The following is an 18,194-nucleotide window of genomic DNA, read 5'->3' on the forward strand; positions in this document are numbered from 1 at the left end:
TTATACCATAATGTGATAAAATTACATTCAATAAAGGACATTTGGAGCTTAAAAAAAAGGCTTGTGTCATAGTTCACTGAAAAAAAAAAAAGGCTATCTACTGAGATCTTCCTCTTCTCCCCTCCTCATCTTACATCATTCAGATGCCTTCTTCTACTATCTCCTTCTTCACTTCTGTATCACAAGAAGGGGCAGGCCTTTTCCTTGACAAGGCAAATTTCTCTACATATATAAATAATGCCATTTCATCCTGCCTTCTTTGGCAGATTATCCTCTCTATCAGTCCCTCCCTACCACTAATCTTCAACTTCTCTCCTTCACTGGATGCTTCCTTACTTCCTACAAACATGCTCATGTCCTCTCTCCCAGCTTCAAAAAACTCTTTCTTGATCCATCCGCATTGGTTATTATCCTATTCAGTGGTAGGGAACCTGTGGCCTCAAGGTCACGTGTGGCCCTCTAGGTTCCAAAGTGTGGCTCTTTGACTGAATCCAAACTTCACAGCACAAATTCCCTTAATAAAAGGATTTGCTCTGTAAAATTTGGATTCAGTCAAAAGACCACATCCAAGAACCTAGAAGGCCACATGTGGCCCTGAGGCCACAAGTTACCCACCTATATCTTTCCTCCCATGATAAGGCTATACACAATTGGTGCCTCCACTTCCTTTCTGCTCACTCTCTTCTTAAATCTCTGTCTGGCTAATGACCTCACATTAAAGATCAACTTATAAAGGGCATTATTCGTTACATGGAGATGAGACTTATGAATATGTGTTATAGAACAGTGATGCCAAACTCAAATAGAAATGGGGACATTTAACCTTACACAAGGATCTCTTTGGCAAGATATCAACTTAGAAAACCACATATTAACATTGTCTATATTCTACTGTGGGTAGCTAGGTGGCAAAGTGGATACAGCCCCAGGTCTGGAGTTAGGAAGACCTGAGTTCAAATCTAGACTCAGAAACTTAGTAGCTGTGTGACCCTGGGCAAGTCACTTCACCATGTTTGCCTCAGTTTTCTCATCTATAAAACGAGCTGGATAAGGAAATGGCAAACTACTCCAGTATCCTTGCCAAGAAAACCCCAAATGGCGGTTCATGAAGAATCAGACATGACTGAAATGACTGAACAACAACCACAAATGTTGTATTTTTATCTATTTTGCACATTTTAATCTGGCTTGGATAAACGGGGGGGGTGTTACCATCTGAGTGTTTGACACCTTTGTTATACAGAACTTCTTACAGCCACATCCTCAAAGCAGTGTAATACCTTGTTGGAAAACTGGGGATGTTTAGCCTGCAGAAGAAATGACATGGGGAGGGGGGTGGCAGAGGGTTGCTATATGCTGATATGTGCCTGAAAGTATTTGAAAGGTTGTCGTATGAAAGAGTAATTTCAGATTTACTTTGTTTGGCCTTAGAGAGCTGAACTAGGAGCTCTCCTGATTCCCCTGCCTGACGGAACATTCTTTCTTAGTTTCCTTTGCTGGCTCTAAATCAAGGTCATGTCTACTTAATTGTGGGTGGTTTCCTAGGCTCTATCCTGAGACCTCTTCTCTTTTCTTTCTTTTTTGCTTTTTGGTGAGGCAATTGGGGTTAAGTGACTTGCCCAGGGTCACACAGCTAGCAAGTGTCAAGTGTCTGAGGTCACAACTCAGGTCCTCCTGACTCCAAGGCTGGAGCTTAATCCACTGCACCATCTAGCTGCCCCCTCTTCTTCTCTTTTCCCTCTATACTATTTTGCTTGGTGATCTCAATTGGCTCTCATGGATTAAATTATCATCTCTAAACATTGTGCAGAATTCAAATGTGAATAAGACATAATGCATTATTCTGGAAAAGGGTCTGAGGATGGGGCCCAAGTCAGGCACCAGGAAGACTTTCAGGAAATATTCCTATTTCCTTAATCTTTCTTTTCTTCCCTTCATCCTATATTTTCAAAATTATCCATCAGATGAATACATGCTGAATGTATACATATTCAAATGGTAAGTTTCATTGTCTTTCATTGTCCCAACCAGATCTTCCAACATTGTTCACTCAAACACTAACTGATAACCATTTATTTTATTTGAAAGTCCCTTCTTACTCTCAGAAACACTCTAGGTAATAATATTAATACTAATGATGACAACAATGATAGCATTTATACAGCACTTTAAAGTTTGCAAAACATTTTACAAATATCCTCACAAGTTATCCCCGTTTTACAGATAAGGAAACTGAGGCCAAGTGGTTAAGAAACGTGCCCAGGGTCACACAACTAGTGACTGAGGTTGGATGCAAACCCAGGTCTAGTGCTCTGTACCACCTAGCACTGCTTCTCTTCCTGCCTGCTCTGAACTTCTCCCGAAAAAAAAAAAATCAAGCTTAATAGTACAGTCTTTAATACATAAAAGATTTCTATGAAGACAGCATAGTTCTTCATGTTTTCTTCAAAAAACTGTTATTGGATACCTACTATGTGCATGTCACTGTGCTGGAGACAATCAAAAAGATTATAGTAATTCGCACAGCACATCTCTCTGTACTTGACACCTCAACATGCTATCAGAACACTTCACATCTCACTAGGTGAGCATAATTAAAACAATTATAAGGTCATTAAACCAGACTTAAAAATACAGCTTCCAATGGTATCCATTCAATGTCCAAATATATGGAGGAATGCCCCAGTACAGTGAGTAGAATCTCGGTAGAAGATTTAAAAGAGGACATGGCCAAGAGGCCCATAGGATGAAAGATAGAAGAGTTTTGATCTGCACTATTAGAAGAAATATTCACATTGATGAGATTATAATTTCTTAAGTCTACTTACTGTAGAGCTTATAACCATTTATATAGGAGTTCTAAGAAGGTAGAGATCACTTCAGGATCAGGTGGTCAAGGAAAGAGCAGGAATATAAACTGGTTCTTGAAGGTGGAATTTAGATATACAGCAGAACACATGATCAAAGGCATACATCTACGTTAACAGGAAAATTGGGAAACATGCAAGAGCATATTAAAAGTACAGTGAATAATAAGTTAGCTAGAGCTTAAGATTCATACATAGAGTAGAAAGACGTAAAACTTTTAAGGTAGAAACCTAGACCTAGAGTAAGAAACAAGTTTATAACATGATTAAGTATTTGCTCTTTCCTACTCGATTAACCATGCATTTAGGTGTTTATATCTGATATGCTACTACTTGTACAAATCTATAACCTCTAGCTTTGAATCTGATTAATTACTTGATCCTTTATAAGAAAGTTATCTTTCAGGAGAGACTTCATTTCAATGATAAGAACAACCTTGGTCTAATGCCTTTACCCTATTTTAAATCATCCCCTGAATTCTAGCACCTAACACTATAGTCATGAAATCAAATTTTAAAAAATTATTTTGGTTTGAAGTAGGTCAATTTGATTTAATGCACTGTAGGATAATTATAAGATCACAGCATGTACAGTCTGAAGCTGTAAGGGACCTCAGAGGTCACATATTAAAATCGGCTTTGGAATATAATTTTTATAATAAAGTATATTATTCTTCTTTATTATAAATGCCATAAAGTTTCCTGTAATTTAGATATTTCATTTTCAGAAATAAGCTATTATACATTTTAAAGCAGTGATTTATTTTTTTTTAATTTTTCTATCTATATATCAGAAAAGTGAATAACGTGTTTATTTGCTCTTCTCCCCTCTACCATCACCCCCCAAAAAATTAACTATGAAGTAATGGCAAGCTCAACAACCTTCTTTAATTTAGTAGATTACTTACGGATATTTAAGGGGATATATGTCCTTTCTCTAATGGGTAAAGTGTACTACCATCAACGTAAATAAAACACAACAAAATATTAAATTCTTTATAACTCTCAATGTGACCAGACTGTGAATCGTTGCAAAATACCATCTGAAAAGTCTGTCTATTCTTTTCTCCTGTTTTCATCAAGTATGCTCTAGATGTATGGATAGACCATTCTCATAAAAATTTTAGAAGGATGAAATAACAGGTATAACTCATGTTTACATAACGTTTCAAGGTTTACAAAACGCCTTGAGAAGCGAACTATTATCCTATATAGATCAGTAGCTTATTATGTTATCTTAGGTACCCTTAAAAAAAAAAAAAGCAATGAGTATACTTTTTTCCTCCTATTCTTTAGGAATCTTCTCTTTTTTGAAATATACTGAGAATCAATCCATGAATGCATTTAAAACTGTCATTGCCAGGACTGAATTCATCTATGTACTTGGTCAAATCTAGCCATTCTTTCCAACTTCACCTCATCAATTGTCAAGACCACTTCTACACATAGTACATTTAAGGTCTGAGGTGGTAAACATTGTTGGAAAAATCTCATGTTGATATTCACACAACTTTTCTACAACTTCATTCTTCATCATGAAAGCTGCTGTTTATAAATTGTAATTAATGACATAGAAGTCTGTCTTTCTTTGCACTTCAGTAACACTGAAAGGGAAGATAATCAAGTGGAGGAGGTATTGTAAATATATGCACAAAAATAAAACTACGTAATATATTGACGTAAGGTGCTAGAAAGAATAATCTATAATATGATCTTTAAAATTATATTCCCTTTTATCAATCAATCATCAAACACTTATTAAGCACTGTGCTAAATGTTGGTAGTATAATGAAAAAGCAAACTGTCTGCCCAAAAGGAGCATACAGTCTAATGGAGGAGACAACATGCACAGAAAGAGGTATATACAAGAGATTTTGTCGTTCAGTGGTTTCAGTCGTGTCTGATTCTTCATGATCCCTTTTGGGGTTTTCTTTGCAAACCACTTTGGAGTGGTTTGCCATTTCCTTCTCCAGATCATTTTACAGATGAGTAAACTAAGGCAAACAGGATTAAAGTGATTTGCCCAGGGTCACACAGCTAGTGTCTGAGGCTGGATTTGAACTCATGAAGATGAGTCTTTCTGATTCCAAGCCCAGTGCTCTATCCATTGCACCACCTAGCTTCCCTATGAGAGACAGAGATAGACAGAGAGAAAGAGAGAGAGAGAATATAAAATGTAATTTTGGAAGGAAAGGCATTAAAGTCCCGCATGGGAGTGAGAGGACCTCCTGTAAAAGATGACATTTGCTCTGATTGCTGAAGGAAGCTAGGGGAGCTAAGAGGCAGAGACGAAGAAGAGAAAGAACATTCCAGGCATGGGAGATAGAGTTCTTAATGCCTTCCTCTAAGATTATCTCCCAAGTGTTCTCTCTATATCTTATAAATACCTAGTTATTTATATATTATCTCTCTCATTAGACTTAAAACTCCTTTAGGACAGGTTCTGTTTTTAATGCAGTAATACCATTTACTGTTCTTCAGTGGTCCAGAGAAAGAAAGACACACTGGTAAAACGCAACAGCTGGCGGCAGTGGACAGTGAAGAAAGAAGGTCAACATACAGGATTCAAGGAAGAAAAGAAGTGGGCAGCTAGGGAGCTGTATCAAACAAAGAAGTGTTCCTGGAGTTTACACTAGTTGAAGCCTCTGGCCCCATAAACTCTTTACTTTCTATGCCTAATTTCCATCACTAATATCTCCAGTTTCCCATCCTGACGTGCAGACTCCTGACACTATTTTCCAAGGACTGTGTTAAACACTGTAAACACAAGTACAAAAAAGTGTGACAACAGTATCAGTAATACTGTGTGATGATCAACTATGAGAGACTCAACTGTTCTCAGTAACACAATGATCCAAGACAATTACAAAGGACTCACAAAGGAAAATGCTATCCACATCCAGATAAAGAACTGGTGGACTCTGAATGCAGATTGAAGCATATTTTTTCTTCACTTACGTTATTCTTTCTTCTTTAACAACTGCAACTAACTTGGAAATATTTTTTACATGATAGTATATATATATAAACTATAAAAAAAAAGTGTAACAATTCTTGCCCTCAAGGAACTAAAGGAGTATGCATTCTCAGTGTCTTGCAATTAGGAAAAGGTAGAGAAATCACTCTGGATTAAGATGGGATTTGAAAAGTTTGTTCTTGTTGAAATATTGAGAACATTTCCCTATCGAAAAACTGTTAATATAGTGTGATTAGGTTCTTCCGTATTATTAGTATGGTATGTGATGGACTAACCATGCTTTTGTGGGCTGATTTAAAAACTTCAATTAAATATCTTTTGTGTCATGGACTCCACTGGCAATCTGATGAAGGCTATGGATTCCTTCTAAGAATAATGTTTTCAAATGCATAAAATAAAATACATAGGATTACAAAAACATATTATATAGAAATACAGTATGGAGTTGGGAATATTGTAACTATATGTGATCTACTGACAGGTCTAATAACTATAGCAATTTCTAAGTAGTGATAACTATAAATACTATTTTGAGATATCTCTAACAACTGTAATATGATATAAAAATATCTATGATTTCTATTGGTAATAGTTATATGTACTGCTAATACAACTGTGGTTTATTGCCTATATCTGTAATTGAAGAAAATGCTAAACTGCAACAAGTTAAATTTTTTTTCCTCATGCAAGCTGAAAGACTCCTTGAAATCTATCCATAAGCATCAGGCTAAGAACTCCTGCTCTAGAGCATATTACTGCCTAGTATATTGTTCCAAACACAGGTCTCACAATTTTTCCAATTCTGGTTTATATAATGCTTGAATGAAAAATAAATTGTGCTGTTAGTACTCCTAAAGCTTTTGATGGAAGGTCTTGCTCCCGTTAACAGGTAGAAAAATTAAAACTCTTTGGTAGATGGCTTAGTAGCTAGATTTAAACTTCACTGGAAAGAACAGTGCCTGAATCTATTATCCAAAGCTATGTCGCCTTTTAAATGCAATGGATGATAATGAAAATGACATATTATAGGAAGATCAAGTGGAACAAAAATCATATAAAAATAGTGATACAGGTAGTAGTGACAAAAAATGAAAGACAGCTTTATTTGAAATGAAAGACACATTAAAAACTCTCAGTTAAGTATTTCAAAATAGTAATTTTGTATGATTTTCACTATATACCTACATATTTTATATAACACACACATGTGTATGTATCTCCTTCTGTTCTCTCTTCTCTTCCCCATCCATACTTCCCCATCAGTTTTCAAACAGCTCTTAATTTAAGTAGGGTGGTCTATATTTGGACTAAATGGTATTTCTGTCTCAGAATTACCAATCTTACCTGTAATGCACTGAATGTGTCCATCTTCTCTTCTTATTGTAAATGCTTCCCCTGGGTTAACTTGCACCAGAATAACCTTAAAATAAGTGGGGGAGGGGGGGAAAAGTATTAACTAAAACAATGACAGAAGAGAAACATTTTAAAATGTGCTGTTTTCCAGCTATAAGAAGATGCATTTCTCCCTATGAAGTATTCTGACATGGGTGACAAGAGGAAACATACACACTAGTAATTCAGGCAATCCAAGTCTGTTAAAAGTACACCAACATCTGATTTATTTTAAAAATTGACTTTCAGCAACATTAACTACTCAAAACATAGTCAAGAATGCAAAAGTAAACAAAAAAGAAAGCTAACAGACAGTAATTATAAAACTCATGTACTTTACAACAAGCCCTCACTCAGACAATTGGCTATACTATAAGGAAATGGATTAAGAGAAGCAATATACTTACATTTGTGAAAAGGGACAGCTGACAGCAAAAGGAAGAGACAAAAGCAATTGGGCACTATTTAGTATGGTGATAAATATACACATCTTAACTGCACAATACAATTGACACATTACAATAACTGATGGCTAATTCATGTTTAGTACATTCATGAATTATTGTATATTAAAAAACCATTTCATTCCATTAACATCTGTTAAGCACTATGTGCTATATGCAATGCACTACAATATTCAGAGAAGCATAATATGAAGCACAGTGTGATGGAGGCAAAGTATATAAAATAGTCTAAGTAAATGAGGGGAGAGAAAGCACTTTGAGCTAAGGGGGAATTAGGGAAAACTTCATCGACAAAATGGCATTAGAGGCAACACCTGATGGAAAAAGAATTTAAAGAGACATAGATGAGGAGGGAATGAAATTCAGGTTTGGAGAAAGACTTATGTGAAAGCGCAAAAGCAGGTCATAGCAGGTTAGGTCAGGGAACAACTAGTCCAGTCTGGCTAGAACATAAGCTACTCATGAACAAGGTCTGCTTCATTTATTGTACTTCTATCCCCAGCACTTGGTACAGTATTTAGCATATAGTAAGCACTACTTGTGCTTGAGTTATTGGTTGAAATGAGGCTAATGAAATTTGTTGTTGTTCAGTTGTTCAGTCATGCCTGACACCATGAGATTTTCTTGGCACAGATGCTGGAGTGGATTGCCATTTCCCTCTCCAGTGGATTAAGGCAAACAAGTTAAGTGACTCCCCTGGTCACACAGCTAGATAGCATCTATGTCGGGATTTTAACTCAGATCTGCCTGACTCCATGACCAGCACCCTTATCTACTACGTCATCTGGCTGCCTCCTATATTGAAATGGAGGCAACTTTCATAAATGTGTAATCATTTTATAGGAATAGCTTATCTTGGTTCTTCTATCTGTCAGTTCTAATTCTAATTCTAAATCCTAGAATCCTGTTAATTTCAGCTTAATATTAGCCATATGAACTAGGTGCCTATGAGGACAGAAATCATCTATGTTATCTCCACCCTCACACCAAATATGGACCTTAAATGAAGAGTTGTTGAATGACTAAACTGCAGTTGTTAACATAAGACCTGATTTTAGCTAAGAATTTCAGTTCTTTCTGTTAGGCCTTTTCTTAGAATGTTAACAAAAAGCACTATACACTTTCAGCTCAACTTGCTCTATAAGTTGGTCATATACTATCAAACTTAGTTTCCTACTAATCTAACACATATTCTGTATTCCAGACAAAAGAAAACATAACACATCCATTTTTGTATTTGGGCTTTTCCTTGTGTTATCACTCAAATGGCATTAATTATGGAACGTGCCTAACCTAATGCTTCATAGATCCTTCAGTCTCATTGACAAGGTACTCCTGCGGCCAACAACATACGTTGCAATCCAACTACACCTTCTCATACTGTGCAATTCTTGGGCATCTCCTCAAACCATAAATAAATGTTCCATCCACCCCACTGAAAGCCTTCCTCTAGATTTTTTTGACATTTTTTGGATGTGCACAGAAATCAGGCTTTCCTTCTAATATCTGTAGTGGATTGAATGCCAGATACAGAGCTATGAAGACTTAAGTGCAAATCTAGTCTCAGATCTTATTAGCCAAGTGACCTCAGCAGGCCCCTTAACAACTCTCAGCGTCTATTTTTTTTTCATCTGTAATGATTTAATTGTACTTACCTCCCAAGATTATCATGAAAATCAAATGAGATTAATATAAGTAAAGCATTTTTTAAAATAAAAAAAATGTTATACCAGCTATTATTATTACATATCCAGTTAACATCATTTTCTGATCATGCATTTATTTGATGATATTATCTACATTACTTTTTTGGCTATCATCTATCTCTACCTGAGCCTTTGGGTCATTCACAATTTGAGTTTTTCAGAAATCATGGTGTTGTATAATAGACAGCCATATGGCACCACCAAAAGAATAGCAGATAGAGACTGGAACTATGATCTTTAGGAAGCTCCTGATGAGGAACAATATATGTTGGCACCTTCACGTCAACTTATAAACTTAAGAGAGTTGCTAAAGTGTTTGGGAGTTGACTCATTGAGTTAAATGACTTGCCCAGGATCACAACACCAGTCACTGTATATCAGAATATTAGTATTTTTAAAAGTCAGAAAGTGTTCAGTCAATTCAGCCAAATTTAATCCAGCCCACTATCTCCTCCCTATTAATTTCTGAATAGTTCACTGTCCTCTCCAATATCTACACAAGAAAAGTATAAACTAAATGTAGTAACTACCAAGCCACATGTTCTAAATATGTGCAACTTACAGACTTTATCTGTTTGGTTTTTGCTATGTTGACTGCCATCTAGTTTATCTCTTCTAGAAGTCTGTGATCTCACTGAAAAAGTCTGATGTGCATTATATTAAGCATTCTTCCAACTCTAAAAGTTGATCATCCTGTTGATTTACAATCAGGACACCTTGAATACCTATCTCCCTCTATGGTGAATTTTTTTCCATTTGATTTCTGCCTAGGAAATCTTCCATGACAGTGATTAATACCTTGAGGTAAGGATGCCTCCCTAATTAATGCCTTGCTTGATTATTAATAACCAGAAGATTTTGTAATAAAATTATCTCTTTGATTATATGAAGAAATATTGTAGAATATGCATGTGTATATGTTTATGGACATACATAGGTATACGAACACATACATATGATCAGGGAGTGAGCCGGAGAGAGAACACCTGTTGGAAAGTCTTTAATGCTAGTTTTAGTCTGTCACGTAAAATGCTTTTTATGCTAATCATTAAACATCAGGATCATATATTCTCCATACCTTTTAGTCACTTTCCTACAAAATTCTGTTTCCTTTACATATTTCCATTAAGTATGCTCTTGCCACATTTGTAGACCCATTCTTGGAGAAATTTTACAGAGATGAGAAATTAGACACACTGGTTAGTGATGTCTTCTTCATAGGTTTTAAAAAATAATATACTCTCTGGTTTCCCCCCCTCCCCACTCTTTAAAACTGATTCCTAAATGTCATCAAAATGGATCTTTTTTTAAATACTTAGTTAAGTACAGGAGGTCTTCCCAATTTTATCTTTTTAAATACCTTTTCCACTTTCTATGTACAACACATAGAGGTGTCAGTACAAATATATGGTTCCATTGTTACTGACAATGAAACTGATTGATGTAGAATGCTAACAAAAGTTTCATTTTATGTCATATTTGTCATTGTCCCTTCAGTTTAATTTATAAATGCTCTTAGAATGATCTGAGTTGGTTCTCAAGCTTCCTGTAAACTTTGTTTTTCCTTCCATAACTTTTCATTGTTTATGAGGTTATACTATCATCTACCACCTTTTTTTTTTTTTGGTTAGGCAATTGGGGTTAAGTGACTTGCCCAGGGTCACACAGCCTGTAAGTGTCAAGTGTTTGGTCTGAGGCCAGATTTGAACTCAGGTCCTCCTGACTTCAGGGCCAGTACTCCATCCACTACGCCACCTAGCTGCCCCTACCACCTTCGTGTCATACTTTAAAAAATGAGTGTACTCTAAAAGAATGGACTGCAAAAACAGGGTGTGCAAGATGATCAATTGGAAGTGTGTGTGTGCATGTGTATGAACTTCTTTTTATACTTATTTTAAAAAATAAAAAAAATTAAGCTTTGCTTATATTTAACATACTCACTCATACTCTACATAACAGATGGTCATGGGACACATAGAGTATGCAAGATATCCTTAGGAAAAAGGGGACATTTCACTCCTTTGATCAAAGGGGTTTGTTTAGTAGTAACTCTACATAGTTTTCAGACTATTGTGATATACTGTAGTTTATTTGTGGCTAGTTAAGTGGACTTAGAAGACTCCACAAAAGTCAAGTTGCTTAAAGAGATTCCTGCAAAATATCATGGATAACAAATTAATACTAATAATCTGAGCACAAGCAAACAAGAAAATGGCAAAACTGACACTACACTTAGATGAAGCTTTATATCAGTAATACTTATAAGACATGACAAAATTATCAATATTTGAAATATGTACTTATGTGCATAATCATTAACGATGAATCTTACCATATTATAGTGTATAAAAATACTAGCTAATAATAGTATTAAGTCACGATAATTAGCAGGACATTTAAAAACTAATCTTTTGTTTTCCAAAACAAGTGTCACTATTAAAAAATGCATTACCTACAGACTTAAACTGAATTTCCTAACCTATTCAGTTATCTTCCAAGCAACAATCTTAACGGGTTTTGAACCAATTTGTTAAAAATAAAAATTCAGAATCTAAAGATGGCAGGGAAAACCCATAAGTTTCCTGAGCTCTCCCCAGTTTCCCTCAGAAACAAAGTTAAATCAAGCCTCTAACCAGATTCTAGAGTGACAGAACCTACAAAAAGATGGAGTGAAAAAAATTTCCAGCTTAAGATAACTTAAAAGGACTTCAGAAAAGGTCTGTCTTACTTGGGTAAAAGGGGAGCACAGCCCAGTGTAGGTGGTGTTTTGGCAAGCCAGCGAGACGCTCTTAGTCACAGCACAGATCAGCAACCAAAGACCCTGTCCTGGTTCAGCAGCCCAATTGTGAGGCCTCCAGCCTCAGTGCAAAAGGCAAACTGCCAGCCCTGAAACCCCTGGCAGTACAGATATGACTAAGTTGAGCCACCCCATCAGAGTGGGCAAGCCACCAGTCTCTGAGGCCCCAATGCAAAAAGCCAGCTACTAGGCCTCTGGCCTCCACATAAGAAGCTTGGGACAGTGCCTCAGAAGCAAAACTCAACTTTAAGTCATGAAATAGGCTGAAAAATAAGTAAAAAAACAGAAGAGAGTCCTGACCATAGAAAGGTACTATGGCGAGAGGGAAGATCAAAACACAAACTCAGAACAGGACAACAATGTCAAAGTGCCTACATGCAAAACCTCAAAGGGGAATATGAATTGGTCTCAAGCCCAAAAAGCCTTCTTGGAGGAACTCAAAAAAGATTTTAAAAATCAAATAAAATAGGTAGAAGAAAAATTGCGAAAAGAAATGAGAGTTATGCAAGGAAAGTTCAACAGCATGGAAAAAGGAGGACACAAACTGACTGAAGAACACAATTCTTTAAAAAGATAGAACTGGCCAAATGGGGGAAAAAATTCACTGAAGACAACAACTCCTTAAAAAATAGAATTGGGGAGGTACAAAAGCTAACTGAAGAAAATAATCCCTTAAAAATGAGAATTGCACAAGTGGAAACTAATGACTCTTTGGAACATCAAGAATCAGTCAAACAAATCAAAAGAATAAAAAAATAGAAGAAAATATAAACTTCATCAGAAAAACAACTGACCTGGAAAATAGATGCAGAAGAGCTAATTTAAGAACGAATGGACTACCTGAAAGGCATGATAAAACAAAACAAAACAAAACAAAACAACACAAAAGAACGCAGACAGCATCTTTCAAGAAATTATCAAAGAAAACTGCCCTGATATCCTAGAACCAGAGGGTAAAATAGTAACAGAAAGAATCCACTGATCACCTCCTGAAAGAGATCCCAAAATGAAAGCTCCAAGGAATATTGTAGGCAAATTTCAGAATTATAAAGTCAAGGAGAAAATACTGCAAACAGCCAGAAAGAACCAATTCAAATATCAGGGAGCCACAGTCATGATTAAGGGAGCTTGAATTACAATGAAGAATCAACTACTCCGCAAAACTGAGCATAATCTTTCAGAGGAAAAGACAGACATTCAATGAAACGGAGACTTTCAAACTTTCCTGATGAAAAAATCAGAGCTGAACAGAAAATTCAATCTTCAAATATAAGACTCAGGAGAAGCATAAAAAGGTAAACTGGAAAGAAAAAACAAACATGTTATTCAATGAAGTTAAACTGTTTACACCATTATATGGAAAGATGATACTTGTAACTCTTGATAACTGTATCTCTATTAGGGAAGCTATAAGGAGTATATGTAGAGGGTATGATTTTAAGTTGACTTTGATGGGATGACATAAAAAATTAAGGGGTTAAAAAAAGGCATGTTCTGGGAGAAGAACAAAGGGAGGGGCTAAATAGAGCAAATTACATCACAAGAAGAGGTGCAAAAGACCAATTACAGTAGAGGGAAAACAGGGAGGAGAGATTCATTGTTTGAACCCTACTCTCATTGGATTTGTTTCAAAGAGGAAATAATACCCTCAGTTGGATTTGGAAATTTATCTTACCTTATAGAGAAGGAGGGGAAAGGGGAAAGAAAAGGGAGGGGGGAATGACAGAAAGGAGGGCAAATTGAGGGAGGTGGTGGTCAGAAGCAGAACATTGGTGAGGAGGGACAGGGTGAAAGGAGAGAGAAAAGTATAAACGGGGAAAACAGGATGGAGGGAAATACAATTAGTAATTATAACCGTGAATGTGAATGCAACAAATTCTCCCACAAAACCGAAGTGGTTAGCAGAGTAGATTTAAAAAAAAAAAACAAAACAGTATTTTTTTCCCACTTACGTGTCAAAATAACTTTTAGTATTCATTTTTACAAGATTTTGAGCTCCAAATTTTTCTCCCTCCTCCCTCTCTTCTTCCAAAAAGAGTAAGCAAATTTGACATAGGTTATACATGTGCATTGTTATACAATATGTAAAACATATTTCAATGCTATAGTTGTAAAAGAAGAAACGTGATAAGGAAAAAAAACACAGAAAGAATAAAGTGAAAAAAGTATACTCTAATCTGTGTTCAGAGTCCATCAGTTCTTTATCTGGATGTGGACAGTATTTTTCTTTGTAAGTCCTTTGTATTTGTCTTAGATCATTGTGTTACTGAACACAATGCTGCTGTTACTGTGTACAATGTTTTCCTGGTTCTGCTCATTTCACTTCACATCAGTTCATACAAGTCTTTCCAGGTTTTTCTGAAATCTGCCTGCTCCTCATTTCTTATTGTACAATAGTATTCCTTTATATTCACATACCACAGCTTGTTCAGTCATTCCCCAGTTGATGAATGTCCCCTCAATTTCCAACATTTTGCCATCAGGAAAAGGGGTGTTATAAATATTTTTGCACACATAAGTCTTCTACCCCCCCTTTTATGGTTTTTGGGATACACTATAGACCTAGTAGCAGTATTACTGGATCAAAGGGTATACACAGTTTTATAGCCATTTGTGCACAGTTCCAAATTTCCCTCCAGAATAGCTGGATTAGTTCACAACTCTATCAACAATGCACTAGTGTTCCAATTTTCCCACATCATCTCCAACATTTATCATTTTCTTTTTTTTGTCATATTAGCCAATCTGATATGTGTGAGGTAGTACCTCAGAGTTGTTTTAATTTGCGTTTCTCTAATCAAAAGTGATTGAGAGCACTTCTTCATATACCCATAGATAGCTTTGATTTTTTTATCTGAAAGTTGCCTGTTCATATCCTTTGACCATTCATCAACTGGGGAATGGCTTGTATTCTTATAAATTTGACTCAGTTCTCTATGTATCTGAGAAACAGGCCTTTATCAGAGACACTTGTTATAAATATTGTTTTCTAGCTTTCTGCTTTCCTTCAAATCTTGGTTGCATTGGTTTTGTTTGTGCAGAAGCCTTTTAATGTAATAAAATCAAAATTATCTATTTTACATTTCATAATATTCTCTGTTTCTTGTTTGGTCATGTACCTATAACTGACTTCATTTCTTAAAGAATTTGGATGCTACACCACTTGGTACAGATATGTTTAGTATTGATATTACTTCATTGTCTACGATATCTTTTAGAAAGATGTAGTTTCCCTCCTTATCTTTTTTAATTAGACCTATTTTTGCTTTTGATTTGTCTGAGATCAAGATTGCTACCTCTGCTTTTTTTTTGGGGGGGGGGGGTGAGGCAATCAGGTTAAGTGTCTTGCCCAGGGTCACACAGCTTGCCCAGTGTCAAGTGTCTGAGGCTAGATTTGAACTCAGGTCCTCCTGACTCCAAGGCTGGAGCTCTATCCACTGTGCCACTTAGCTGACCCTTTAGTCTAACTCCTGCTTTTTTTTACTTCAGCTGAAGCAGAGTAGATTCCACTCCAGCCCTTTACCTTTACTCTGTATGCATCCCTCTGCTTCAAGTGTGTTCCTTGCAAAAAGCATATCATAGGATTCTGGTTTTCGATCCACTCTGTTATCACCTTTCATTTTATGGGAAAGTTCATCCCATTCATATTCACAGTTATGATTACTGTGTTTCTCTCCATCCTATTTTTCCTAATGTTTGTCCTTCTTTCACCCTTTCCCTCCTCAATAGGGTTTTACTTCTATCTTCTGCCTCCCCCAGTCTGCCCTCAATTCTGTCATTCCCCACCTCCCCTTTACTTAATCTCCTCCCCTCCTACTTTCCTGTCAGGTAAGATAGATTTCTATATTCAACTGATTGTGTATATTGTTCCCTCTCTGAGCCAATACTGATGAAAGTAAGGTTAAACAATACCCATCCCCCACCATCTTTCTCTCCACTGTAATAGGTTTTTAGTGCCTCTTCATATGAAATAATTTACCCCATTCTTCATCTCCCTTCCTCCTGCACCTTGTATAACCCCCCTTTCTCATCCCTTATATTTTTATGTCATTCCTTCAAATTCACCTTATACTTGTACTCTCTATGTATATTGCTTCTAGCTGTACTATTAGTGGTACAGTTTTTAAGAATTACAAGTATCATCTTCCCATGCAGGGATATAAACAGTTCAGCCCTAATGAATCCCTTATGTTTTCTTTTCCCTTTCTATCTTTTTAAGGCTTTTCTTGGGTCTTGATATTGGAGATCAAATTTTTTGTTTAATTCTGGTCTTCTCTTTATGAAAGCCTGAAATCCTTCTATTTCACTGAATGACCATTTTCCCCTTGAAGTATTATGTTTAATTTCACCAGATACATGATTTTTGGTTGTAGTTCAATCTCTTTTGCCTTCTGGAATATCATATTCTATGACCTCTAATCCTTTCATGATGAAGCTGCTAAGTCCCAGAGACTTTGGCTGTCCGATACTTGAATTTTTCTATCTTGGCACTTGTAGCATTTTTTTCTTGACCTGATGACTCTATTTTGGGATCCCTTTCCTGAAGTGATTGGTAGACTCTTTCTATGCTTATTTTGCCCTCTGGTTCCAAGATATTAGGGCAGTTTGCCCTGGGATAATTTCTTGAAAGATGCTGTCCAGGTCCTCCTTTTGATTATGGCTTTCAGGTAGTACAATGGTTCTGACATTGTCTCTCCTGGATCTATTTTCCAGATCAGCTGTTTTTTCCAATAAGGTATTTTATGTTTTTTTCTATTTTTTCATTCTTTTGAATTGTTTGATTGGTTCTTGATGTATCATTAGCTTACAATTGACCAAATCTAACTTTTAAGGAGTTGCTTTCCTTTCTTAGCTTTCATACTTCCTTTTCCATTTGGTCAACTGTACTTTTAAAGTAGTTGTTTTCTTTGGTGGATTTTTGTATCTCTTATTCCATTTGGGTAATTCTACTTTTTAAGTAGTTTTTTTTTTTTCCAAATGGTTGGCTCTTTTTTCATAATTCTCTTGCAACACTCTCATTTCTTTTCCCAGTTTTTCTTCTACTTCTCTTATGATTTTTAAGCTCCTTTTAGAGCTCTTCCATGAGTTCTTTCTGGGCTTGAGACCACTTCCTATTTTTCTTTGGGGTTTTGCCCATAGGCATTTTGACATTACTGTCCTCTTCTGAGATTATGTCTTGATCTTCCCTGTCACCATAATAGCTTTCTATGGTCAGAGTTTTTTTTTTTTGTTGCTGTTGTTTTTTTGCTCATCTTTTTTTTTTTATTCTTTTTTTTCCCCCTTTTTCCTTTTTTAAAAAATACGAGCTCTTCTCCTGGGGTGGAAGAGGCACTGTCTCGGGCTTCTCATGCCAGGGGCTACAGGCCCTGGCAACTTACCTGGTGCTGCACTGATGTTATCCTGAGGCCCACTGGGAACAGTTGTGTCTTATGCTCTGCTGAGGTAGGGGTTGGGGATGGCTGGTGCTGCTGGAGGCCATAGGGGTCTGACAGCTTACCTGGTGCTGAGCTGAGGTCCTACTGCTGGTGTGTGGCATGTATTGAGGCAGGTGGGTTGTTTCTGCATTTCTTTGGGGCTACACTGAAGCACATGGCAATCCAGCCACTGGTGGCCACCTGTTTGCCTGGGGCTAGGCTAGGGCACATGGTAGGGGCCCAGCACTGGCAGTTGCCTATTTGCTTAGGCACCTGTGGGGTTGGCATCTACCTGTTTGCCTAGGGCTATGCTGAAGCATGTGATGGTTCTCTGACCTGGAATCTGCCCATTCCCCAGGCTATAGTGAGGCACGCCATGGTGGTGGTGGGGTGTCCTGGTGTTGGTGTTTGCCTGTTCCACTGCATTAGGGCTCAGGATCTTCCATTAGTTTGCTGGGGTGAGGCTTGGTACTGGCTTGCTGGGACGCTTTCTGTGCTGAACTGCCTTCCCCCTTTACCTGTGACAGACCTTTCTTGCTGATCTTACAATTTTCTTGGGCTAAAAAGATTATTTTAC

At 36.7% G+C, this 18,194-nt stretch overlaps 1 protein-coding gene across 3 annotated transcripts in view; it reads right to left on the reverse strand.

The window, feature by feature from the left end:
• The window catches only part of FNDC3A (fibronectin type III domain containing 3A), a 203,532-nt gene that overhangs the window by 107,222 nt on the left and 78,116 nt on the right, over positions 1–18,194 (reverse strand). For 2 of the 3 annotated variants that reach the window (XM_027848140.1, XM_027848141.1), the window contains exon 3: positions 7,189–7,264. The exons of the other annotated variant lie outside the window; for it this stretch is intronic. In XM_027848140.1, coding sequence (XP_027703941.1) covers positions 7,189–7,264 — 76 coding nt within the window. The remainder of the gene's footprint in view (positions 1–7,188; positions 7,265–18,194) is intronic. 3 annotated transcript variants of the gene reach the window in all.

Source organism: Vombatus ursinus, unplaced genomic scaffold (assembly GCF_900497805.2).
Source record: "Vombatus ursinus unplaced genomic scaffold, bare-nosed wombat genome assembly UNPS02005659.1, whole genome shotgun sequence".
NCBI classification, from domain to species: domain Eukaryota; kingdom Metazoa; phylum Chordata; class Mammalia; order Diprotodontia; family Vombatidae; genus Vombatus; species Vombatus ursinus.